At 35.1% G+C, this 27,611-nt stretch overlaps 2 protein-coding genes across 2 annotated transcripts; one reads left to right on the top strand and one right to left on the bottom strand.

Moving 5' to 3' along the window:
• The first annotated feature begins 220 nt into the window (after positions 1–220).
• LOC129805376 (aspartate aminotransferase, mitochondrial-like) lies at positions 221–11,955 on the top strand. Its single transcript, XM_055853257.1, has 3 exons — positions 221–536; positions 760–1,270; positions 10,964–11,955. The coding sequence occupies exons 1-3, from the start codon at positions 448–450 to the stop codon at positions 11,657–11,659; spliced, it is 1,296 nt and encodes a 431-aa protein (XP_055709232.1). The 5' UTR covers positions 221–447; the 3' UTR covers positions 11,660–11,955.
• Positions 11,942–27,037, bottom strand: LOC129805375 (BRCA2-interacting transcriptional repressor EMSY-like). The gene is made up of 4 exons (XM_055853255.1): positions 26,843–27,037; positions 26,309–26,706; positions 24,703–26,236; positions 11,942–12,444 (listed from the first exon to the last, which is right to left on the bottom strand). Exons 1-4 carry the CDS (start codon positions 26,901–26,903, stop codon positions 12,395–12,397), a joined length of 2,043 nt encoding a protein of 680 aa, XP_055709230.1. The 5' UTR covers positions 26,904–27,037; the 3' UTR covers positions 11,942–12,394.
• Positions 27,038–27,611: the final 574 nt, after the last annotated feature.

The following is a 27,611-nucleotide window of genomic DNA, read 5'->3' as shown; positions in this document are numbered from 1 at the left end:
GTTAAGCCTCGTTCGTAGTGTGTCAGGAACTGACTTGACTATGAACTAGCTTAGTCGTCTCTAGACTTTAGTCGTAAGTGTGTCTAGGGCATAAGTTAAGGGAGATAAATAATCGAATTATCGGCAATAGCTGTGAAATTTCTAATAAAAGACTGACTAACATAGTAACCGTTAAAAACTAAACAATTTAATTTCAAATTTGAGCTCAGAAAAAGCCTATATTCGCGAGCTATTGACGAAAATTCTCCGTCATTTTTTTTGCACTTGTGTTCGTGGTGCAAAAAACACCATTGATTGCTCTAAATAAATTGCTATATTGCGGCTCTATCTCTGCGTGATAAGAAGGTTTAATCAATTGTACGCTCTGTAGAAATTCAATTTGGCAGTGAAAATCGTCAGTGAATCGAAGGAATCAGTGTTGTCTAGAGTGAAAATTTCTCGTGAAAGATGGTGTCCAGTCCAGCACTAGTTTTAGTATCCAAATCTCTTTTGAGGAATTGCAATGGAGTGTCAAGTGTTCTGGCACAGCGGGCAAGGTAATTATCTCAATTATTCACATGCAACATGTGTATTTAGCTCGTAATTCTCCACCGGGAGTGACGTAACCTGGAAAATGCGGATTCCCGCGTTTTGACCTCGTCTCAAGGTCATGCATTACCGCAAGGTGTTCCCTGACCTATCTTAATTTCCTCACACCTCAATTGCCGGCCTTTTTGGTCTCTATTTACAACAATATTTCAATGGGGAACATGTTTGCAGTTCAACGTGGTGGGGAGATGTGAAAATGGGGCCTCCGGATGCAATTTTGGGAATAGCAGAGGCTTTCAAGAAAGACCCAAATCCCAAGAAAATTAATTTGGGTGCGGGTACGTACAGGGATGACAATGGGAAGCCCTATGTGCTACCGAGTATCCTCAAAGCTGAGCAGAGAATCACTGAGAGTCGCATGGACAAAGAATATGCTCCAATCAGTGGCTATCCGGAATTTACTAAACATGCCATTGCCCTGGCTCTCGGAGATGACAATCCCGTCCTCTCTGCCGGTCGCAATGCCACTGTCCAGAGCATTAGTGGAACAGGAGCTCTCAGAGTGGCAGCAGCCTTCCTCAATTCCTTCTTCCCAGGCTCTCGTGAAATCTACCTGCCAGTGCCTTCCTGGGGCAATCATGTGCCCATCTTCAAACATGCTGGACTCCAAATCAACTCCTACCGCTACTACGATCCCAAATCCTGTGGTCTCAACTTTACTGCAGCTCTCGAGGATATTTCTGTAAGTACATCCAGATTGAACTGGAATTTTTCCTGACCTCCCCACACTGACCCCAGCTGATTCCCCACTACAAAGCAACTCTACAGAGAGATTGTCAACAGCTCAAAAATATAATCTCTCTCTGCGTAAAGATCTATTTTTGCTCTTGAGAATTTCTTTTTTGAAATATTTTTCTTGAGAGATGAAACAAGTATAGAAAGTGTCAAGTGACGGATTGCTCAAGAAATCTTCAATGGAATTAGATAATAAACTGATAATTGCTGATTATGAGTAGTAAATCTCGAGTAAAAGAATGCAATATCATTGTTTGTTGAAGAAGTCGTCAGAAAATTACAGAAAAATATATAATGTTCCAATAGAATAAGCAAATAAGTACTTAGTTAAAAACAAAGCTAATCTTGTAAGAAAATCTATTGGTCTAGTTCTAGTTGGAAATATTCCAACTAGATTGGAAATTTTTTATTTTTAAATCAGGAAGAAAGACAATGGCCATGGAAAGTTCGCGATATGCTCGCATGTATTGTGTCATTTTATTGCCCAAAAGAGAGCAGTATCAGTACCCTTCGATTTTTCTTTGGACTCTCACTTTGACGTATCTGCAAATTTTCTGAAAAATTATGCTAACTATGACCGTACGTTTGTCTATAGATTATATGTCTATTAGAGGACAAACGGTTAGAGATAGACACTTTTAATTTACAGGGAGTCCACAATAAGTCAAAGACTCATTCCTTGAAGATTTTTTACAGTAAAGTCTCCTAAATTCGAACGCTCGGGGGGTATTTTTGACATTTCTCACCTCCCAAATTCGAACGATTTTTTTCAAAACTAACGAAATTTGTGTGAGATTAAATTGTACTTTGAATCAAATTTCCGTATTTTCTCGCAAATCTTAGTGATAACACACTTCCTTTTCATTTTACACGACCATAATGTATGTAAACATTCAGGAAGAAGCACATAAATATGATTTTCATTCACCTAGAATACGGACCTTCTAACATAACCTCACAATTGACAATTTGAATCCAAACGGCGTTCGAATTTGAGAGATTCAGATTTGAGAGACTCTACTGTACTTTCCTCCATTATTTTTTATGGCAAAAAACAAGTGGTCAGTAGAAAGTCAAAAGTGGTCAGCAGAAAATCAAATTTGATCAGCAAATAATTCGAAATAATCAGCAAAAATTTTCAATTTTGTCAGTAAAAAATTAAATTTGATCAGTAGAAAGTTAAATTTTGTCAGTAAAAAATTAAATTTGATCAGTAGAAAGTTAAATTTGGTCAGTAAAAACTTCGAATTAATCAGTAGATATATTCGAGTTGTTCAGCAAAAAATTAAAAATGAGCAGCAAAAAAAATTAAAAAAAAAGCAGTAAAAAATTAAAAATGAGCAGTAAAAAATAAAAAGTGGTCACCAAAAAATTAAAAATGATCAGTAGAAATATTCGTATTGATCAGTGAAATATTAAAACGTGGTCAGCAAAAAAATAAAAGAGGTCAGTAAAAAATTAAAAGTGGTCAGTAAAAACTGAACTAATTTTTTGCTGGCCACTTTTGATTTTCTACTAATCAAATTTTATTTTTTACTGCTCATTTTTAATTTTTTACTGACCATATTTAATTTTTCACTGATCACTTTTTAATTTTTTGCTGACCACTTTTTGTTTTTTACTGACTATTTTTTTATTTTTTACTGCTCATTTTTAATTCTTTGCTGATCACTTTTTAACTTTTTACTGATCATCTCGAATATTTCTACTGCTCGTTTTAATTTTTTTTGCTGACCACTTTTTATTTTTTACTGCTCATTTTTAATTTTTTGCTGCTTTTTAAATATTCTTACTGATCATTTTTAATTTTTTACTGACCAAATTCAATATTTTTACTGCTCATTTTAAATTTTTTACTGACCACTTTTTATTTTTTACTGACTACTTTTTGTTTTTTACTGATCATCTTTTACTTTTTACTGATCATGTTTAATTTTTTGCTGACCACTTTTCATCTTTTACTGACTGCTTTTAATAAAGTACTGCTCTTTTTTAAATTTTTTACTGATCTTTCTAAACTTTTTGCTGCCCTTTTTTTATTTTTTTTACTAGCCATTTTCTTATTTTTTACTGATCATTTCGAATTTTTTGCTGACCAAATTTGACTTTTTACTGCTCGTTTATTCAATGCCTTTTTTTATTACCAACTTACAACAGATTTAACCCTTTGATCAAATTGAAAATAGAAGTAATAAAATGAGCGGCAAAGCGTCCCATGCTTTGCGAAATGTTTGAACTCGTGGCTTAGATAGTATACCTTTAGGCGTCTTCTATACGGGGGGATTTCGAAATGCACCCCTCTGTGCTATGCACCGGTGAGTCTCGGGAAATCTCCCCTAGTGGTTCATGCCTGAGATAAATTTTCTCCATCCTCTGTTATAAATTCTCCAAGTGTGCTCTGACTAAAATAGATAGTCTGGAAGACTTTCTATTTTATTTCGAAACGTTTCAAACGTCAATCACACAATGTTTTACAATCAAATAATTTATTAAAGAGTGGTAAAGTTAATATTTATGCCTGTTGACGAACACTTCATAAGGAAAAGGAGATGAGGCACCCATCCTCTATATCAAAACCGTCTTACCGCAGGATTTTATGCTAATATTGTTGCTAAATTAAGACAATATCGTAAGTTTTTATTTTTCTATAAACCAACTTTAACAATTCGACCATTAATGAAGATTAAACAATGCATTCAGAAGAGTGATCGATATCGTGTCCCCATATCATCTGCTTTTCGACTCTTGATAATTTTGAAAATAGTTCACGAGAAAAACATCTCTTGAAATACAAAGAAAAAGTTTTAAAATCGCTTGAAATGTCAAAATATTCGAACATAAACAAATTGAGCTTTCGGAGAGGGAGATTTTAAGCGCCGAAAGATAGGCAAAAATACAGTGGTCTAAAGCTCAGTGGGAGATTTTTGTGTCAAAATGGCGGTTTCGAAATAAAATCCCCACGTTTAGATGCTCCCTATGGCGTCTTCTATACGGGGGGATTTCGAAATGCACCCCACTGTGCTATGCACCAATGAGTCTCGGGAAATCTCCTCTAGTGGTTCATTCCTGAGATAAATTTTCTTCACCCTCTGTTATAAATTCTCCAAGTGTGCTCTGACTAAAATAGATAGTCTGGAAGACTTTCTATTTTCTTTCGAAGTCATTCACATAGTGTTTTACAGTCAAAGAATTTGTTAAAGAGTGGTAAAGTTGATATTTATGTCTGGTGATGAACACTTCATAAGGAAGAGGAGATGAGGCACCCATCCTCTATATCAAAACCGTCCTACCGCAGGATTTTATGCCAATATTATTGCTAAATTAAGAGAATATCCTAAGTTTTTATTTTTCTATAAATCAACTTTATTCTATCTAACTATTTCTTTATTTCTATTTAATGATGTCTTGTTAACAATTCGACCATATTAAGAAGATTAAATGATACATTCAGAAGAGAGATCGATACCGTGTCCCTATTTCACCTGATTTGTCACCTAAAATGTCAAAATATTTGAAGATAAACAAATGGAGCTTTCAAAGAGGGAGATTTTAAGCGCCAAAAGATAAGCAAAAATGCACCGGTCTAAAGCTCAGTGGGGGACTTTTGTGTCTAAATGGCGATTTCGAAATAAAATCCCCCCGTTTAGATGCTCCCTATCAGTCCAAAATATTGCAAGAAAAGTGTCCGAATTTGCAAAAGAAATGTCCAAAATTGCAATCAAATTTTTCTCTACATTTTTTTTTATTTAATACAATTTAAATTAATTTTAGAAAAGGCAAAGACGATAAACTGCTTGTTAAGGTCCCAAACAGCACTTATAAAAAGGAAGTACCTAACAAAAAATTTAAATTTGTATTGAAGCCATGGAATCTTAAATTCAGGACATTGCATTGGTGCTTATAATACACCCTGTCCCAAATTGCAAGCACCTCAGCTAATTAATGAACATTTATTTTCTTTGTAGGATTTTGCAAAGTGTAATTAATTTGTAGAAGAAAATGTGCATTCGTGTTTTATAACATATGGGCCCTTGGTAATTTTCTATATTAATATTTGATGAAGAAACTCAGGGGCATGACATTTCCTATGTTTCCCATACGTTTATAGCGCGCCGAAAAAAGTTTTGGGTTTATTAGCTGTTTTCTGTAACTGTAGAAAGAATTAGTAAAAAATATAAATGCAAAATAAAAGCCAACTTAATATTGAATAGGCAACCGAAAACCCCAAATTGGCAACCCACGTAGTTTTGGAGATATCTCGTGGAATGTATACGAAAACAGGGAAAGCTCTACACTAAAACTGGTCGCATTTTTCAGAGCTAATGTCACCCCCCTGAAGAAACTAATGAATAGTCAGAAAAAAATAATAGAGCAAGATCAGAATACTTACATGAAAAATTTTAAAGTATTAATAAAATAATAACTAAATATGTAAGTAGAACTATTGAGCCTAGAGGAGTTGGAGGAAGAAGACCCGTCCTGACGAAGACTCTTCTAAGCCAATGGTACCAGTCACTGTTCAGGTGGGGTGGTAACTCTGAGGAGTGCTATAACGGCGGCTAACCTCAAGTTACGATATCGCTATAGTTTCGCTAGATGGAGTTGTGAGTGCTTGACGAGATATTCCGAAGGCACAATCGAATCGGTGCCTCAGTCGGTCCATACCAGTGAAGCGAGGAGGACGCCAGATTCGTGGCTGTTTTAGAATGGGCAATGGAGCTTAATTCAGGGAGGGTGCTCCAACATGCTCTGGCGTGGGCCTGTCGCATTAGTTGCTGTTGCGTTGATTTTAAAAAAATTATAGTCGAAAAAGAAATAGGGTCAAAGGAACCGGTGGCAGCCAAAATCCCGAATGTTCGAAATCTTGAAAGGGATGAAATTATATGGAGGAAAATGTTTAGAATAATTTCCCAAGACACAGAAAATTTCCCTTTTACTCGGGATTTTGGTCAATTTGGGATTTTGCCTTTTCGGATTTTGGCTTTCGGGATTTTGACCGGGACCCAAAGGAACACCTATTGGCACTTTAAGAACTTGAGTCATGACCTAGTGGCACCCTCTTTTGTACCATTTGCGATATGAAATTTGAATATATATCCTTATATGAAGAGGTAGATTAATGAAAAAACGTCATATTACTTGCATTTTATTAGATACATTAAATAAATTTCAATATTTTGACGAAATTGCCAACAGCTGTTCCCTCGACCCTATAAATTTACTGTAAATGCTGTAACTGACTATTTTTTGTCGAATGAGCTCTACATGTTCACTAGATCTGTGGAAAATCAGTTAAAGTAAAACTTCTTTTAGAAAAAAAACAAACTCAATCCCGGCTTTATTCACTTCGGCGGGATTATGCACCTGACGGAATTATGCACATACAATTATGCACATTTGCCTACTTTTTGGCGTCAATTTATGAAATCATTTTTGAAATACGCCTGAATGTATACTATGTTGCGACGCGAGAAATTTGAAAACATTTTGTTACTTTTTCATAATGAAACTTTAATTCCTTTTATTAAGGTAATTTTTTTAGATATTCTAACTATTTATTGAAGAACTCTGACCAAAAAGTACTGTTTGTTAATGCATTTCTATTAAACAGTTGAATCTTTTCGTTTTCACTATTTTTACTCCGCGTAAAATTCGTTCTCCGGCCGGAGATTTATTCAAAAGAAAGCCCCTGCGGATATGCAAATTTCCTCGATGCATAATGCCATTTCGCGCGTGTTTTTCGGCCTCGAAAATGTGTATAATCCCGGGACTGAGTGTAACTGATTTCAAAAATGACCAGCTACCAATTTAAAGTGAAATATGGGAAGTTCCACATTAAAACAAGGAAAATTGAATGAGAAATACTCAAAATACATCGAAGTGGCAATTAAAGAATTACATCTACCATAAGCAGTCTAGTTTCATCACTGCACAAATCAGAAAGTATAGTAATCACACCTATTGTAATCTTTAGAATTACCAGTGAAAAGTAAAATGCGAAAAATTCCGCATGAAAACAAAGCAAATTGGATGAAAAATTCTCAAAATGCACCGCACGGGCAATGAAAGAATCACACCTACCATAAGCAGATTCAAGATTAATGTTTAATTTGACAGAAGCGAAATAAAAAACATCCGATGAAGTCTCATTTTGATGGGGAAGTGCGTGTTTTCCTTCGAGATTTTAGCGAAAATTGTTTAATATCCCAAAATTTTCTTGTGAATTTATTCAGTGGAATCTCTGATGAGTCCAAATATCCCGAGCGGCGTGCACAGTGTGACCCAAAACAGTGAGGAATTCTTAAATTCTTTGGTCAGTAATTTTGACAGATGTATTTACGAAGCTGCAAAATTCAATTTTCCTGAGCTGCAAGGGTGGTAATTTTTATGAATTTTCCTCCACCCACAAAAACGACCTTCTTCTAGCAAAAGATTTTCACGGTAAATTATTAACCCTGATAAACCCTCTATAACTTGCAATAGTTGCTTTTTCGAAAAGACACTTGAAGTGTGCAAAAATGCGTAAAATATTCCACATTAGAATTACGAGTTTAGGCCCATTTTTTATTTTTGCCTTTTGGACCCAGGAAAAAAGGCCTAGGCTTCCAAGTTTGTCAGGAAATGTGAGATGTACAATAGACTCTCGCTAAAATCAGCTCCTTTAACATCGGGCTACTTTTTTAATTCGGGCAGCAGTTAAATTCGAAAAAAGTTTGTTGACATTTTCCAGATTTGATTATGATTATCAAATGAAGCAAATATGCTCAAATTCGCCATAGTTTGTCTTAGTTTTGATATGATTTTGTATTATTATTTCCATGGAATCTACAATAAATTCAAGTACCGTCGTTGCGGGTGACTTTGCACTCGGGGGGTGACTTTGCACTTTGCTGTTCGTGAGACTTTGAACAATTCTAGCACTTATTGATAGTCTTCGCCGATCTGGTCTACCATGTCAAAGTATATAGGGGATATGTTAAGTACCAAGTAAGGTACAATGATCCTCAAAAGGATTCTTGTAGTTTCAGTAATAGTCAATGAAATCCTAGTATAGGTATTTTGTCAAAAAACGACTCCGCGAAAAAGTTATCTGAAGATCCAATTCCAAAATCGATTTCAGATAAGTAAATTGCCCAAATCTATTCTAAATTTATCTGGCTAGAATAATCCACTTCGATTTTGTTCATTATTTTTATTAAAATACTTTATTTTCACTATAATTTTCCTAAGAACGCATGATTTATATTATAAAACTGCATGTAATGGGCCTTCTTAAGCTTTATTATAGAAGTATTTGGCTAAAAATTATCCAATTTTTGATAATTTAAGATAAAATGACCGAGATCTACAAGATGGTATGGTCGCCATCTTGATTTGACGTTTCTGTCCGCCATTTTGAATAACTGTCAAAACAAAAATCTCATCCGATTGAGCTGAAATTTTAGTATGTTCTAGCTGATGTCAAAACCTTTTCAGAACATATACAAAATTCGACCTAGGTCAAGCGATTGTCTGGATACTGGGGCTCTAAGTTCAAATTTTTGACATTTCGTCAGTTAAATCAGCATTTATCGTAACTTAATTTTTGCGATTTTGGGATATATACATATTTAGAATCAGCGTAATTTTGTTTATTAAACGCATTCGAGAAAAAGAAACTTTTGTAAGCCAAATAAAAATTATTTTAAACAAAATTTATCGTAAGTGCCCTTAATTAAGAATAATTTATCAGAATTTGTCGTAACTTCCAATTTTGGGAAAGTTACGACAAATTTCCATACAAAATTTTCAATAATCAGCATTTGCCGTAACTTTTTTGCTCACTTGCGTGGCTTGTAATTTGCAGCAAAAATGTAATATTTCTCAATAAAACGTTCACAAACTCTTCCAAATGTCCAAACACACTGCGAATAATGCAAGATTAAGTCATTTTAATTCAATATTTGTGAGAAAAAATCCCTACCCATCTGTCATTAATTCAAAACAAAACAAGCGACGTGGCGCACGAAATTTATTCAATAAAAGTTACGAAATAAAAGCTTTTAATGACAGGGATAACAGTTTAATTGACTAATTTAGTCAAATTAAGGCGCTTATTATCACTAGAATAATTCAAAGTGATATAACGCATTTTTGAAAATTGTCGTAACTTCCAAGATCTCCATACATTGGAAGTTACGGCTTTATAAACGATGCAACTTACGATAAAATCTTATTGTGTTTCTCCTAACATATTTCTCAATATTTCAGCTTTTAAATCATTTTATAAAGATTTTCTCGAGTTAACTTACAGTTTATTAGTGCCACTTTTATTATTATGACTCAAATGTATCGCATTCGGGGTTCATTTTTAAGAAAAATAAAGCTGAACTGAAAATTTCGTCTCCTGAAAAGTTGTCAAAAGGAGGTTACGACAAATGCTGATTTCACTGACGATTTTCATAAATACAGAACTACGGAGAGCTTCTTTTATCGAAACTATCACAATAAAAGGCAGTAACTATCGTTAGGTGATGAGATCTAAATAACAAACAAAAAGAAAAGTAATGTTTCTCTTTATAACAGCATATTATTTGGAGATCTAAAAAACTTTTTTTGCAAATATTAAAAAAATTAAAAAAATAAATAAATGCACTTTTCATTTATTTTATTTTAATTATGTAAGAGTAAATAAATGTATAAAATAAAAGCCTCAATCATTTTTAATAGTTACTGAAGTATTTCGTTTAGGTTTTAAAATTCAGGATTAGAAAAAATATGAATATTTCAAAATTTTAAACTTTGATCCTCTGTATCTAGGTGAATACTTGACGTAGACTGGAACATAGATACGTTCTGAAAAGGTCTTAATATCAGCTACAATATACTAAAATTTCAACCCAATCGGACCAGTTTTAGGTTTTGACAGTTATTCAAAATGGTGGACAGAAACGTCAAATCAAGATGGCGATCATTTCATCTTGTAGATCTCGTGCATCTTACCCTTAAATGTGAAGATCTTCATTGTTGTTTATTATTAGAAATTGTTGATTTTTTAGTATTTATTAAAAAGTGCAAAGTCACCCGCACCTTATCCCCAGTGCAAGCCTTTTTTCTTGATTTTTTTAAACATAGTAAAATTTTCTTAAATTAATGCTATTGGCACAAAATCCATTCATTAACAACTGAATACAAATAATTTTACTTAAAAACCCCCCTCCCTTCACTTTAACTATCCACTTTTAGAGGGCAAAGTTGAAAACAGCGAAAAAACGTGCAAAGTCACCCGCAACGACGGTATATAAACTTAATGTGTGCAGAACAAAAAATCGTTACATTTCAAACAGTTTGACGCCCGAATTTCTCTCAAATTCGGGTGACATTTTGGTCTCAAATGCCCGAATTTGAGAGAGAGTCTACTGTAGGACTAGCTTTTAGATTATATGTCCATGGATGAAATTCATTTAGTTAACTTGGAAAAAAAAACAACTTTTACGAAGCTGCAACATTACGAAGGTGCAAAACCTTCCCCTAAGGAAGCTGATTTCTGTGAATAGGTTCTCTTATTTATCAACGAATTAATAAATCGGCTGGTATCTGTGCATACTATCCGTCGTCAGTGAAATAAAATACAAAATAAATCCCCATTTCCCCTTTGTAGAAAATCCCTGAGAGATCCATCGTCCTGCTCCATGCTTGTGCCCACAATCCAACTGGAGTAGATCCGCGTCGTGAGCAATGGAAAGAATTGTCTGCGGTGATCAAGCAGCGAAATCTCTTTCCCTTCTTCGATATGGCTTATCAGGGTTTTGCCAGTGGGGACATTGACAATGATGCCTTTGCTGTGCGCCAGTTCCTGGCTGACGGACATGATATCATCCTCACGCAGAGCTTTGCCAAGAATATGGGTCTGTATGGAGAACGAGCTGGTGCTATGACAGTTGTGTGTAGGGACAAGGATGAGGCCGAGAGGGTTCTGTCACAGGTGAAAATCCTCATTCGTCCAATGTACTCCAATCCACCCATTCATGGTGCCAGGCTAGTGACTGAGATCCTCAAGGATAATCAACTGCGATCTGAGTGGCTGAAGGATGTCAAGGGAATGGCTGACAGAATTATTGGTGTGCGACAAGATCTGAGGACAGCATTGGAGAAATTGGGATCACCGAGGAATTGGCAACATATCACTGATCAAATTGGAATGTTTTGCTTTACGGGAATGGATCAGGCACAGTGTGAGCGAATTATCAAGGACTACAGTGTCTATTTGACCAAGGATGGACGTATCTCAATGTCAGGAGTGAATTCAAAGAATGTCCAATATCTTGCAGAGTCCATTCATGCTGTCACAAAGTGAAGCATCATCTGATATCTCGTGCACTTTTTGTTGCAATTCCAATGCTGAGCATTTAAAAAAAAAGAAAAAAAAATCTTCCAACAGGGTAAAATCTTCCTTTGCTCAAAAACTTCTTTGAGACACACGTGACTTTTGGTCACTGCGAAATTTGCCAATTTTCTACACATTTTTTTTTGATCATTCTCACCTTTGTATATTCTTTCCCTTTTATGTAGAAATTTTGCAAGAAAAAAATCCATTGAAAAACAAAAAAGAAAATAGCAAATGAATAAAAGAAAAACCTTACACGATAAAAAGATACAATTTTTTTTTCTTCATCAATTTGAGGAAAGCAGACAAAAATTCAACTTTCTACAGTCATTATATACACTTTCTAATATCTCAAAATTCTTTTCTCCAACTTCATTACAATTCTTTTTTTTTTGTACAGATAAAACTTTCACGTGAAACAAAAAAAAAGGTAAAGTATAATAAAATTTTTGTTAGGAGAAATTCTCATAGCAACATAATTCAATCAATTTTCTTTTACTTGATAAAACATTCATAGTTATTTGAAATATTATTCATATTTTTATGAAACAAATTTGCGCTTCTTAAAATGTCTTCTATATTACTAAAGGGATGAATTTGTTTTAGGGGGGTTGTTGTTTGATGTTGAATTTATTCACATGAGCAAAGTTTTTGTTTTTTTTTTTTGTATTTTCCAATTTACCTCGCATGAAAATGATGATAATTCTATTTTATGCCACTGCACTCCTGCTCCCTCATTGCAATTTCATTAGATTCTGCAAAAAAAGAAAGAGGAAATTAGTGATAAAAGTTTCTGTCAAATTTACGAGTGAAAGTAGAAAAAAAACTTCCTATTAATTTAGACAATTTTCTGATTTGAATAGAAATTTAGCAATGAACAGCACCAATTATCTCGTACAAAGCACCGTTTTCCCCTTATCCGAGACACTTTACGCTCTCCACAAGAGAAAAGCGATAAAAATTCATAATTTTGCCCTTTGACACTAGAAACACAGTTTTCATTGGATTTGTTTGTCGTGAAGAATTGAACTTCAGTCTAAAGATCACGAAACATTTGGGACGAAGTTAATATAATTTAAGTAGGGTCTATCATTGTCCATGAGCGTGATAAAGAGTCTAGGAATAGACTTTGGGCTTCTTAATCAATTTGAAAAAAAAAAATTAACTAATAAACTCCCCAAATAACTTGGCAGATAATTACTGATGGAGAGATAATTCACAATCGCCAGATTAAACTCTTATCTTACTCTGATTACTCTAATGATGTTTTTGAATTACAACTTTTTGTTTTAACCCTTTCTACGAAAACGTCGTTTTCTATTTTCTACGAAACACGGTTTTACCTTTATTTTTAAAATCTTTTCTTTATGTGCAAAAATTCAGTCAGCTTTTAGTATCGGACACTTTTATTGTTTCTGTAAATTCCATAAATTTTTAAGTTTTCTCATTTCCAGAACTATTACAAATAAAAAAAAAAAAACAAAAAAAGCCAGTGATAAGCCCAGATAAGCTTATGGTAGCTTAGATTCTTTACAGGCGACCTCGAAATGCGTGCAACTCGGGGTATTTGCAACTCGGAATGCGTGAAAATTCGATTGTGAATTGAATTTTCGGGGTAAAGAATCGCGTCGAGCCAATTTTATTCATTTAGATGGGGAGGAACCATTTGCTCGACGCGATTCTTTACCCCAAAATTCAATTCACAATCGAATTTTCACGAATTCCGAGTTGCAAACACCCCGAGTTCCAAGCACTCCGAAGTTGACTGTAAAGAATCTCAACTACCATAAGCTTATCTGGACTTATCACTGGTCATTTTCTATGTTTTTAATAAATTTCACAGATAGCCCTTTTCTGGAAATTTGAGTTATTTATTGGACTAGCTACACTGTGCGACACGTTGTGGGTGTCTTTGACGAGAGTGCCAAAACTTGTTAGAGGGTCATTTAAGGACCTCAAATCTGCAATCCGTTTGTCCGGGTCACCTCTAGATTTTTTTGAAAAAGCATATTTAGTTTTTTGATGTTTTATAAAATTCAAAAATTCATATCTCCGGTTCTAATTATCCGGTGGTAGTCAAATAAAGCTAAACTGACGCGTAATTTCATCCTCTATAACTCTTGTGAACATATCAAGCATCTACGATGAAAATGAAGTATATTTTTAAAAGATTTTTTGAAAAAGGGCACCTAAAATGGTGCATTTTTCTGTGTTTTTTCCATCTTCTAGTAATTTTCCCACTTTAATAGAGCATTTTATATGTCAAATAACTATGCCTAAAAGTTAAGCTGTCTATACACTAGGAGAAAATTTCGTCAATATTTGCAATCAATATTTAATATTGATGAAAATTGCCTACACATTAGTAAAACATATGGACATAAATTTGGATTATTGAAGAAAATTTGTCTAATGTGGAGGCAATTTCTTCAATATTCGTTTCAATATGGATGACTTTTCTTCCATATTGTCTTTCAATATTGTTTACCCCTACACATTGAGACAAATATCATCAATATTATTCTTCCATAATATTATTGAAGTGCAATATGGAAGAAATGGTCGATATCAAGTTCATTAGATATTTTCATCAATATATTAATTTTCGTTTTCACGCAAATTCGAATATTTTGTGTTGCAGAATATTCGAAAAATATTATTTGTCGATTTTGGTGCAAGTTCAAAAACAAAAAAGTGTGTTTCAGGGAATGTAACTTCCTAGTGGAATTCACCCCAGTTTTGGTGAAAGTTTTTGTTTATATGTAAATTGGGAGTAATTTGTGCATCTGGACATGGATTGAGGCTTCTGAGACAAAGCAGATCTCAATCCCAGCATCCAGCTGGAGAACAGATCAAGGTAAGGAATTGAATTTGGATGGAAGTGAGACATTCTATTGCATTAGCAGGTCCCGTGTTTTTTTAGTTGGAACACAATCCGTGGATCTCTTCAATATAAACCTAAACACTGGCTGACAGACAATGAAAATATCAAGGAATAGATAAGGCGCGAGATCTTCTCAAGCAAAGACACTGGGAGCCACAGTTGAAGTGCCACAATATTGGCAAAAAGCAAGAGATTTTGTTGATTTTATTTTTTTTAATTAAAAAGCTATAAATAAAAAAAAGTGTTTGCAATTTTATACATACATTAACTTTTTGTTTCTATATTTGATATTTTTCTTTACATCAGGAGCGGAATCGTATCCATAATCTCTCTGCAACTTCCTTCTGTGAATCTCTGGAAGAGCTGCTGAGTGTATCCATGAACCTTTGGGCAGCAGAAGCACTTACAAGTCAGAACAGTCCCTGATGCTTGTGAATATCTGTAATCCAACAGCCGGATATAAGAGTCCCTCACCTTCTAAATGTAGAGGACTAGCCTATGACGAGCCCCCTTTGCCATTTCCTCTTGAACTCCATTATTTGCTCTTGGAATGTTTATTGGATGTGGATCTAAAGCCATCCGGATGTATTTAAACCACCAGCAGTTTCTGCATCCCACTGGCATTTTCTATAGTGTTATCAGGGAAAACTTCGGAGTTTTTGCATCAACAGTGCGATCAGGCTAACTTCTCAGCCGAGGCTGCTGCTGCTACCTGTCAGCGATTCAAAAGCCAGAGTTTTTGTATCACTGTGCTAGAACGACACATCCCACTGAGGCTTTTCACTCTTCTGGATAACAGGATTCTTCTGCTGCTGAACACTTTTCTGAAAACTATTTTTTTGCACAAACGCATCACAAATTGTTTATCAAAGCAAATTTTGAGGTTATGTTTCAATGTTTTAAGTTCTGAAACACTTTATTGTCGCCCGGATACGTGTCGGATCATTTTGGAAATTGAAATATGGTATTAAGCAACTTTTCAGTGATGCACAGAAGGGATTACTACCAATAACTTAAAAAAAAAACGAGTGAAAACTTCTAGTAAAACTTGGTTGAATCCCACTACAAAAAACATCTCTAGAAAACACTTCTCCTTCGCACTTTTGGTAAATTTGCCACTAATATTCACTAAAAACTATCCTAATGAACTTCAATAAACACTTTCCACGCTTTTCCAGCAGCCAAATAATAAATTTTCACGAAAAATAATCCCAAGCCGCAAGAAAACTTGAGAGATGACACGAAGTGCCAATATTGAAACGTATTAGCTCCTGTGTGGAGGCATTTTCTTCAATAATTCTCTTCAATAATTGAAGCTTTTTATCAATAGTATTATTGAAGAGCCACTCATCCATATTTTTCCTAATGTATAGACAGCTTTAGAGAATTTAATATTCTTTCATATCTTTTTGGTTTAAATTTTCTATCCTAATTCGTCTATTCACAATAATTTATTGAAAATAAAGTGCATTAAAATCTCTTATTATATATAATGATATTGGTATCTTTGTCTAACCTACTGAAGAGCATTCTCTTTTGCACTCTCACTTACACATTTCATATAAAAAGAGGTGAAATGAAAGGAAGAGACGTATATAGAAATAGAGAGAGAAGAATATCTGTTTGGAATTTATAACAACTATTCTTCTCTCTTTATTTCTATATACGTCTCTTTTTTTTCATTTCGCCTCTTTTTATATGAAATGTGTAAGTGAGAATGCAAAAGAGAATGCTCTTCAGTAGGTTAGACAAAGATACCAAATAATTATATATAATAAGAGATTTTATTTTTATAATAATGCATTTTATTTTCAATAAATTATTGTGAATAAACGAATTAGGATAGAAAATTTAAACCAAAAAGATATGAAAGAATATTAAATTCTCTAACTTCTAGGCATAGTTATTTGGCATATAAAATGCTCTATTAAAGTGGGAAAATTACTAGAAGACGGAAAAAACACAGAAAAATGCACCATTTTAGGTGCCCTTTTTCAAAAAATCTTTTAAAAATATACTTCATTTTCATCGTAGATACTTGATATGTTCACAAGAGTTATAGAGGATGAAATTACGCGTCAGTTAAGCTTTATTTGACTACCACCGGATAATTAGAACCGGAGATATGAATTTTTGAATTTTATAAAACATCAAAAAACTAAATTTGCTTTTTCAAAAAAATCTAGAGGTGACCCGGACAAACGGATTGCAGATTTGAGGTCCTTAAATGACCCTCTAACAAGTTTTGGCACTCTCGTCAAAGACACCCACAAAAAGGTAAATTTTGTCGCACCGTGCTATTAATATAGGGTGCAGGCATTACATATGGCCACATTAAGAACATATCTGATTATAGCTGCTGACCTTTTAAGTCAATTGAAGCAAAATTTTAACTGTAGGTTCTTTCATGTAGTTTCTTTCGATATATTCAAATGAATTTCTTAGGAAAATCCCTGAAACCCCGGAAAATATGTGGTTTTCCCAACCATGTAAAATTCATAACTTGTGGTCTCTTTTACGAACTTATGGCCACTCGTGGAATAACTTATGGCCACAATTTTAAATGATATAAAACTGATTTAGTAATAAAATAAATTTTATACAAAAGAAAAGGAAGGAATTATAAGTAATATGATATTTTTTATTATTTATTTACATGGTTTTTATAATAATTTTTCATAGCTTTTCGTCATAATTGAGCACTCTACTATTAATGGTGATTCCCCTTCACGGTGACCGGTAATCTGTCTTTCGTGATTAAAAAACAAAACATATTTGGCTGCATTAAGAGTCCACCTTACAATATCCTCATTTGTTTCCTTTCCTAAAGACACTGTGAAAGCCTCCGTGATGAAGTTTCTTCCAGAGACTTTCCGGAGACTTTATTACAAAGTTTTACGTGAGGAATGTGGCACAGCTGGAAGAACTGGAATAATATGGTCGTGGTCAATATAATTCTCAGTGTTTCTCAATCATTTTTGCATCCTCTTGGAGGACTATTAGGGCTCTTTTTTTGTTATTTTCTCTTATTTTTCTTTGGTGTTGTTGTCGTAAGAAGAAAAAAAGTTAGGTTATCTACAGAAAAACGCAAGTTCATGGGAGAAAAACAATGAGATCAAACACAACACTTATTTACAAGCAATTTCATATTACGATTTCAATGCTTACCTTAAATTTTATTAGATTTTTGCTAGAAAACACTAATTCTCTAAACGAAAACAATACGATTGACAACTCTCCAAATCAAATTGCGATACATGTCGTGTGAGGGCAGCACGCGTCGAATGTCGTGGCCACAAATTAGTAATCCTATCAAATTCGTCATAACTTATGGCCTTGTCTTATTTTTAACATTTATTGTTTCAAAAATCTTGAAAATCAAGTAAAGGTAGGAAATATATTTACTAAGGAAAGAGGTTTTGAAAAATACAACTAAATATTTGCATATGAAGATATAGAATTTAGTCATTAAAAATTGTAAGATCGTTAATACATTTCTTAACGAATTGACGTATTTTTAATCATCGAACGCATCACGGAAATGATTTTCGCAATATAAGTAATATTCTACCTGAATATAAAAGTAAATTAGTTTAAAAGTTTTGTTTCAAGATAGCACATAAAATATTCCTAAATTTGTAATTTCTCGAAATCAATTTATGAGAAAAAATTTAAGATTTCTGTTAGGAGGCCATAAGTATAGACTGGCCATAAGTAATGCCGGCACCCTAATATTATATTAGACCAAATTAATTTAAAACACTTCATAAAAGTAATTGTTTGAAGCTTGAATTGTCCGTAGTAGCACGTTTAGAGTAAATGTGCCAAATTCCGGCCAGCTTGCAATTTCGGCCACCTTTTTTGTTCCTCGAATTTCCATAAATTTTTAGTTTATACTCTAGAGATTATACAATGAAAAAGAATAACTAAAAATGTAGCTACTACAAACGAGATGACGTGAAAAAGGCATTGGAAGAATTCCAGAAGGGCAAGGAACTATGAGAATGAGGGTGGCCGAAATAGGGCACCAAAACTATGTCTACATTTTTATTCATTTTAAAATGTATTAAGAATGATTTTAGAGTAAATAAAGACGGTAAACTCTTTACAAGGTTCCAAGCAACACTCTTTAAGAAGAAAGAATAAAAAAATCAATTTGAATTTAAAATATTACATTTCAAACTTGAGACTTTGACGCTTGCATGCAACTATGCCGAAATTTGGCTCACTTACCCTACCTCTATTCAAAAAAAAAAAATAGATAATTTTGTAGTCAATCGGGTAGTCTTTGAAACATTTTTCCCACTTAATTTATTTGATCGCGATCCAAATTATTGCTGACAAAGAAATGGAATAAAAATATAGTGGAGGAATGATAAACGTTGTAGATGAGACTCAACTAACATGAAGACTTCGCTAAGTTCTCCCGAAATCTTCAGAAAATCTGAACTTGGGATGTATTTATGGCAAAACCGGATGAAAGTCGCTTCAGGAATCTTCATGTAGATGTAGAGTTCCTTTTTCTGCCTCTACTGCTACAAATTTATCTACATTACAGGTAAGTGGCATAAGATAATTACCTTTTTTAACCCTCTTTAAGGCCTCAATATAAAGTTGTTCTGAATTAGGTTATTTTGTCTTACTGAGAGAATTCATTTTTGTTGTTTTTATTTTTATCAAAATATACTCCCATTATGCCCATAGCACACATTTTAGATCAGGAAAACTTTATGAAATCAAAATTCACATCTCATTCTTTCTGATACATTTTCCATCTATTGCTATTCCATTCTTGCGCACTCATCTTCTTCTTCTTTTAAACATCACAAGAAATTCAATTTGAGTCACTCGAATTTTGAGTAAGAAAAAATGAGACAGAAATATATTAAAAAAAAAACAATTTTCCTGATATAGGGTAAGGGCTCATAATTTTGGACAGTCTGCTTATAAGCATCGAAGTTCCAAGTTTGAAGTGCGATATTTTCAATACTAATTGACATTTCATGTTACTCTCTTTTCAGAAGGGTTGTTTAGAAACTTAGCAAGCTATTTATCATCTTATTTTTATTAAAATTAGTTTTAATACGTTTAAAAATGAATTGATATGTAGAGGTGACTTTGGCTCTTATTTTGGACAACTTGTTTATTAATTTGTCCAACTTGGCTGTAAATTTGGACAGCTAATCCGCCTCAATAAGATGCCCGTTGTTCTTCATTTGATGAACCAATCTTACCAAGTCTTCTTCCTGTTCATGTAAGGGAAACGTAGAATGTCACAGAAGCCCGGAAACTTTCCATATCATTCATTAAAGTGAGTTGACTTCGATACTCCAAGTACGTGCGGATTCGCTCATTCCCTGGCCTTTCCGGGGGCCTTTCAGGACATTTCTCGCTACATCTCTTACGTAGAGATGCTGCTCCTTTGTTTCTCCAGGCATTTGTCCAACCTAGTCATCACAAAAGATGAAACTTCACGAAAATTCGAGAGAAAAACATCTGTCCAAAATAAGAACCATCACCTCACTGGTAAATGTCTTAAAAAATTTCCCATTTTTCACACGAAAAATCTAATTCACAAGGCAAATCTCACTTCAGATCAAATGTACAAATCACCACTAACGTGAATCAATACAATATTCAATGAGTATTCAATAATATCACTCAAAAAGACCGAAGAAACATTGTTAGTACAGTAGACTCTCACTCAATCGGCTCTTTTTCAATCGGGCGACAAATTTTGGTGACAATTTTCACGTTTAATTATCAAGCTAATTTGCTCAAATTCGCTGTAGTTCTTCCTATTTTATAGTGATTCTTTATAATTGAGCGCTTTTTGTGGAATTTACAAAGGCTTTGACGCTCAATTCTATCGCTAAACCGGATGACATTTTGCCCCATATTCCCGATTGAGAAAGAGTCTACTGTACTTCACCACAGCTAAATAAGAACTGAAGTAAACACGAAGTTCTGTCATATTTCTCGTAAGCAATTGCTCACACTGAATTTTCAACAAAGCAATTTTAACTCAAATCATATTCAAAATTTAACGTATTTAGTGTTAAAATCTTCCAAAAAGAACAAATATTTAGATAGAATTCATTATTCATCAAATATTGGAATAAAAATCCATCATTTTAATCAATTTATTTTTAGTGTCCAATGTTATCCTCAGTGTCCAAAATAAGAAACTGGACAAATTTATGAGCCTTTCTTCCACAGTTCCTCAAATTTGAACATTTGGGGGGTATAGATGACATTTCTCACTCCTCAAATTGTGAACAGTATTTTCAAAAACGTAACGGAATTCATATGGAGTTCACTTTCCCTAAATTAAGATAAATAACTTTAGAGAATATCAATGTAATTTATTGTGAAATAAATGGAATTTGTTGTGGAAGTTACTATATACGATAATATTGAGAAAAGACCAAATAAAAATGGTTCTAATTCATACTCCACGCAAAACTTTCTCCACATAACCTCAAATTTAACATTTTGAACTAAACCGTCGTTCAAATTTGAGGAACTCGACTGTAAAATGTGTGCCGAAGATACAATAATCGAAATTGGATATAAATTCTTTAGCTCCGACACACCCTTTAGATCAGAAAAATTTCAGGAAGTCGAAATTCGGAACCCTGTCTCCCTCACATGTTTTGCATATGATTATCTCATTCTTTCGCATACCAAATTCGAATGATCTAAATTGAATTTGGAGTGAATATTAAGAGAAGAAGAGTGCGAGAGAATGAGATACATGCAAAACATGTGAGAAAAAGAGATCCGAATTTCGACTTCATGAATTTTTCCCTGATCTAAAAGCTGTGCCGGAGCAATTTAAGACAGAAACGACGTTCTATGAATATCTCCCTTTAGCCGATCGGCCGCAAAGTTTCACAGTAACAGAAAAATCCATGGAATTTTCCTCCTATTTTTCTGCGTGAGTTCCCGGGGAAATAAACGCTAATATTTCGCTTGGCATTCTGCGGAGTTAGCTTCTTTTCGCGTGGATTTCCTTGAAAAAGAAATCCGAAGTATTTTCTTGGAATTATCTAAGATCATTCCATGGAAATTGAAACAAAATTTCCATTGAATATTCCGAGTATATTTTCTGATATCTTTCCGGCCAAGACTCCCTGGAGGTTAATGTACAAGACGAGGTTTCGGGATAGACTAAACTGATTTATTCATGCCATAGGCTTATATACAATACTGATTGGGAAGCCTGGACCTGTACCACTCTTGTTCATCATATTCATCATTTAACAATATATAGGGGAAAGGCTCATAATTTTGTCCAGTTTCTTATTTTTGACACTTTGAGGATAAAATTGGACGCTAAAAATAAATTGATTAAAATTATGGATTTTTATTCCAATATTTGATGAATAATGAATTCTATCTAAATATTTGTTCTTTTTGGAAGATTTTAACACTAAATAGTTAAATTTTGAATATGATTTGAGTTAAAATTGCTTTGTTGAAAATTCAGTGTGAGCAATTCCTTACGAGAAATATGACAGAACTTTGTGTTTACTTCAGTCAATGCCTAACGCAGAATAATTTTTGTTTAGTAAACATGTTTTTGACATTTCAAAAAGAGTGAGTGAGATCTAGATCTAGTCATCTTGCTCACTCTCATAGACATTTTGAAAACATGTTTACAAAACAAAAGTTATTGTGCGCTGGTCATTATTTAGCTGTGGTGAAGTACTAACAATGTTTCTTCGCTTTTTTTGAGTGATATTATTGAATATTCATTGAATATTGTGTTGATTCACGTTAATAGTGATTTGTACATTTGACCTGAAGTGAGATTTGCCTTGTGAATTAGATTTTTCGTGTGAAAAATGGGAAATTTTTAAGACATTTACCAGTAGTGAGGTGATACTCCTTATTTTGGACAGGTGTTTTTCTCACGAAATTTCGTGAAGTTTTAGCTTTTGTGATGACTAGGTTGGATAAATGCCTGGAGAAACAAAGGAGCAAAAAAGGCTCCCGGAAAGGCCAGGGAATGAGCGAATCCGCACGTACTTGGAGCACCGAAGTCAACTCACTTTAATGAATGATATGGGAAGCTTCCGGGCTTCTTGTGACATTCTACGTTTTCCTTACATGAACAGGAAGAGGACTTGGTAAAATTGGTTCATGAAATGAAGAACAATGGGCATCCTCTTGAGGCGGATTAGCTGTCCAAATTTACAGCCAAGTTGTCCAAATTAATAATCAAGTTGTCCAAAATAAGAGCCAAATTTGCCTCTACATATCAATTCAGTTTTAAACGTATTAAAACTAATTTTAGTAAAAATAAGACGATAAATAACTTGCTAAGTTTCTAAACAACCCTTCTGAAAAGAGAGTAACAAAAAAAGTAAATTAGTATCGAAAATATCGCACTTCAAACTTGGAACATCAATGCTTATAAGCAGACTGGGCAAAATTATGAGCTCTTACCCTATTAGAGGTAAACGCGGAAAAACCGCAATTATTTTCGCCCTAACGCTATAATTCTTGCGAGCTATACATACTCAAATGAACGATATGGTAGCAATATTTTCAACTTAAGAGTAGAACAACTGAGTGTTCGTTTGATAGATGAATACTCTCCAAGTTCCAAGTTGCCAATTGGCACTTATAGTCCATTTATTTGTGGATGTTTTCTTTGTGGAAATTCTCTATGAAAATTCCACGCCATTTTTAATCATTTTGAAGAAAAATATTTTAAAAAATCCACTGGAAAAGTCGTGGAATTCCGTAATATTAAACCACGGAAGCCGCTAAGGCCGTTGAATGGAAATTTCCACGGAGAATTTCGTGGAAATAAAGAGGATTTTTTCCGAATTTTTAAAGGGCTGACTGCCGATTATACGCTAATAATCCATAGAAAAAGCCGTGGAAATATTCGTCAGAGCAAAGTCTATGGAAACTCGCGGACGTTTCTTATTAGATGGTCCTATACAGAGTTCCGCAAAAGTCCATCACTGAGAGAAATCCGAAAAAATCAAAATAACATTCCGGAAATGTTAATTTTACCCTGCAGTAGTGATCCAAAATCGGTGTAAATATTACCCTTTTTAGGTGTATTAGGGGTTAAAGCTACCCTTTTCCATGTTAATTTCACCCTTAAAAAGGTGTAAAATTAACACTAATAAATTTTGATATATTTTTACACCTAAAAAGTATTAAAATTATAAGGAAAAAAAGTTAAGCCATTGTGAGGAGACCTCGGCCTCGAGGCAGACCTAGGACAAGGTGGCTGAATCAAATTCAGAATCTTGCCTTGGAACGCCTCGGGATCGAACCCGAACATCTTCCTGAAGTGGCGGAGGATTGACAAGCGTGGGCTGCTAATTTGGATGTCATGGGCCCGCGACCCCAATAGGGATAAGCGGTTGAAAATGAATGAATGAAAAAGTTAATCGCACCCCCATTTTTTCTCAGTGATGGAACACTAGGAAGAAATTTAGCGTCAAATTCCATCTCGGAAGCTTACGCGGATTTTGAGCAGTAAAAAATCCAGGGAATTCCACGCGGATTTTTAGCGGTAAAATCAGCGAACATGGCAGAAAAGGTTGCTGAAAATCCAGTGAAATCGCTGCGGCCGTTGGTGGCTATAGGGATTTCCGTTTACCTTTTAGCCAAGACACTATTGAACCTGTTGGAGTATCAAACTTTGAATGTTCTATGGGCCCAAGAATTCTTTTATTACAAAATTCTCTAAAAAGTCCCAGGTAAAAATCCTACAAACGTCTTGGGTTCAAGGCAATTATTGTTGGCCATCTTGACATTTCATTTTTATAATTCGAAAATAAAAACTGCTGGAAAAAATCGCCTACATTTCGGGTATATTGAGAAAAAAAAGAGGGTGCGATTAACTTTTTTTCCTCATAACTTTAACACTTTTTAGGTGTAAAAGTATATCAACATTTTTTAATGTTATTTTACACCTTTTTAAGGGTAAAAGTAACATGGAAAAGGGTAGCTTTAACCACTAATACACCTAAAAAGGGTAATATTTACACCGATTTTGGATCAATACTGCAGGGTAAAATTAACATTTTCGGAATGTTATTTTGATTTTTTCGGATTTCTCTCACTGTCAGTGTAGTAACTGTAAATTAGAACTTACCTAAAATTTGTCCAGCTGTGATGAGAGTCTCAATGGAGATTTTTGGTGTGGGTCCTCCATTAACGTCTTCTGCTTGTACAAGATGCTCCTCCTCTGTCTCCTCCTCAATGTCCTCCTGCCCATTCTCATGATAATCCTCCTCCACAATGGCATCATCCACCATATCCATTGAGCTATCCTCCAGTGTCACTTCATCCTCCTCAATTTGCTCACAATCCTCCTCAATGCCCTCCGGTAGATATGTATATTCCACCTCATCTTCCTCCCCGCCACTTTTGTGCCTTGTCCTAATGTGATTGGTCTGGGTGTCGAGTTCCTCCTCCCAGTCCGTTGTCACCACCTTTTGTTGGGGTCGCTTTGGCACACGAATTGTCCTGAGATTGGCTCTGGCATCCAGAACATCCTCACTGGCCGGTAGGATATCCACTGGAGTGTCTTCGGTGATTTGACTGGCATAACTAAGACCCTCTTCTTCCTGCACAGCCTGTTCCGGCTGTATATCCAGCACCACTACATTATTCTCCAGTGGTTCCACCGTGAACATCTTCGGTGGCTCCTTGATGATCTTCAGGACATTATTGCTGGTGACTGGAGGTGCTATTGTGGTGGTTTTTGGTGGTAAAACCACTGTCTGGAGGTTCTTCAGTGGTGCCACTTTAGCTTTTACCGCCGGATCATTGACAGCTTTTAGGACCATTTTACCCGATGGCCCAGTGACAATTTTAATGTTATCCGGACGCCCCTGTAGGGTCTTCAGGTGCAATCCAGCGGGGATTTTAACTTGTGTTCCGGGTGTCAGTGGAGCTGGAGTAATTTGCTGACTGATTATTTTCACTTTGGGCTTCACCACTTGCCCCGATGCCGTCGTAATGACACTCGGTGTGATTGATTTGACAATTCCCGGACTCTGCAGGACATTTGTGATTGTCGATGGGATCTTTTTGATAATATTTCCACCATTGGCTGTAATCAGTGTAGCCAGTGAATTGCTCGTGAGATTGACTTTCTTCACAGCTCCCTGGACTGTGATGGGTATTCTTGGGGCACGTTCTTCCTCTCCCCAATTCTTCAGTAGTTCTCCCGGATTCTCAACTTTCTTCACAACAGCCTTCCCGGACGTTCCCAATTGGCTGAGTTTTGTCAGATTCGTCGTGATGTCCTTTTTCGATGTGGCTATTTGGGGCATCAGCTGCACCCTTCCACCACCACCCTCCTCAATGGGGCTCTTTATCTCACTGACACTTCGTTTGAGAGTGGCAGGAATTGGCGCTGGACTGGCGTACGAATGCATAATCCGACTGGCCAAATTGCTCTTCTCGCTGTCAGACATGGGAGATTTCTTCGGGGAGGTCCACTTGAGATTTTTCAATCTCTTGGGATTTTTCTTATCGGGCATTTCTCGACGTACTTCCACTACTTCTTTACCTTTTGTGCCCAGAGGTGCTTGAACGATGCGCCTTTTGGCCACTGGACTAGTTTCCAGTGACACCAAAGATCGCTTGACATCCTTACGAGCTGCTGTCTTTGACACCAACTGCACAGATTTTTCAATTTAATCCCTTCAACAAACCGCAAAAAAAAATTCACTCTTTCAGAAACTACTTACCTCATTCTCAGTAACCACTGGCACGGTGCCCGTCTGTTCCAGGGGTTTGTGCATCCTCTCGGTGTCCGATGGATATGGCAGCGTTGAATTTTGTCTAGCTCCCTCTTCAGCAGCAGCATCAGCCGCTGGCATCAAAGCCGTATGTATGGTATCCCTGGGAAAAAAGGGAAATGTCCTTCGTCCCTCCTTGCTCCATTCATGGGCTGTATTTTGCCCATAAATCTTCGTGGCCACCGTATTTAATTCTTCATCGTAAGCCACTCTTCGCACTTCGCAGCGATGCCTATCAGCAGAAATGTGCAGAATTGCTTGCAAATCCTTCAATACACCCAGTTTCTTGTCTGTCAGATGCCCCTGTGCCCGGAAGGTACTCACAACACTCGAGTATGCATCCAGTTCTACATGTCCCCAACATATGGACAAGAGGCAAAAAGGATTTGTTTTGAAAACACACAAACAAGAATTGCCTCCAAAAAATCTTTCAGCTTGTTTTGCTCTGTGGTACAAAAGCCCCCAACACTTTTTTTTACTCACCCAAATGCCTCAAACGACTCCGGCATTCATCTCGTGTCATATCCACTGTTGTCGGCCACATTGTTCAGCACAATTTCTTCACATTTACATGCAATTTAGTGCAATTTTAGCCACAAAACTAGAGGAAAAACATGTTTGATTCTTTCGAGCTTTGCACTTTCAACGTCAATCCGCCATGATTTAGCGCTGCTGCGCGAGTTTTTTGAGCATTTTTCTGACACAATACCCAATAACACACTATGGACATTCGTCTCAGATGTCCGATGACAAATCCTATTTTTCTTTAGACATTTCCAAAATCTTTAAACATTTGTAAAATTTAAAATAAAAAAAAAACAATGGGATATAAAATGCCAAAATACTTAAATATTAAGGATATTAAGTAAGCCAATAAAATCAGTCTATAAATGTCGCTTATTTTTATTTTAATCATATGTCCTCTACACACTATGAGAAATTTCTTTTAAATATACCTTTTTAAAGAAAATTTACCCTATGTAGGCAGAAACGGTGTCATTTTTTTTAAATAAGGGAATTTTCGTAAAAAAAATTGCCTTTTTTTTAAAAAAAAATCTGATGTTTCTGCCTACAAGGATAGGGGAAATTTTCTTTAAAAAAAAGCATTTTTTAAAGAAATTTCTACCTGGGGGGAGGCTTTGATCGTTCGCACATACGCTACCTTCAAACACTTCATATTTCTCCCATATTCCTTTATATGAATCTCACATATAGCTATATATTTTAATCGCTAGTCTTAAGTCCCACCGTT

This window comes from Phlebotomus papatasi, chromosome 3, assembly GCF_024763615.1.
Source record: "Phlebotomus papatasi isolate M1 chromosome 3, Ppap_2.1, whole genome shotgun sequence".
Classification (NCBI taxonomy): domain Eukaryota; kingdom Metazoa; phylum Arthropoda; class Insecta; order Diptera; family Psychodidae; genus Phlebotomus; species Phlebotomus papatasi.
The sequence above is the reverse complement of the archived record's forward strand: the minus strand, read 5'-3'. Positions and strand labels throughout refer to the sequence as shown.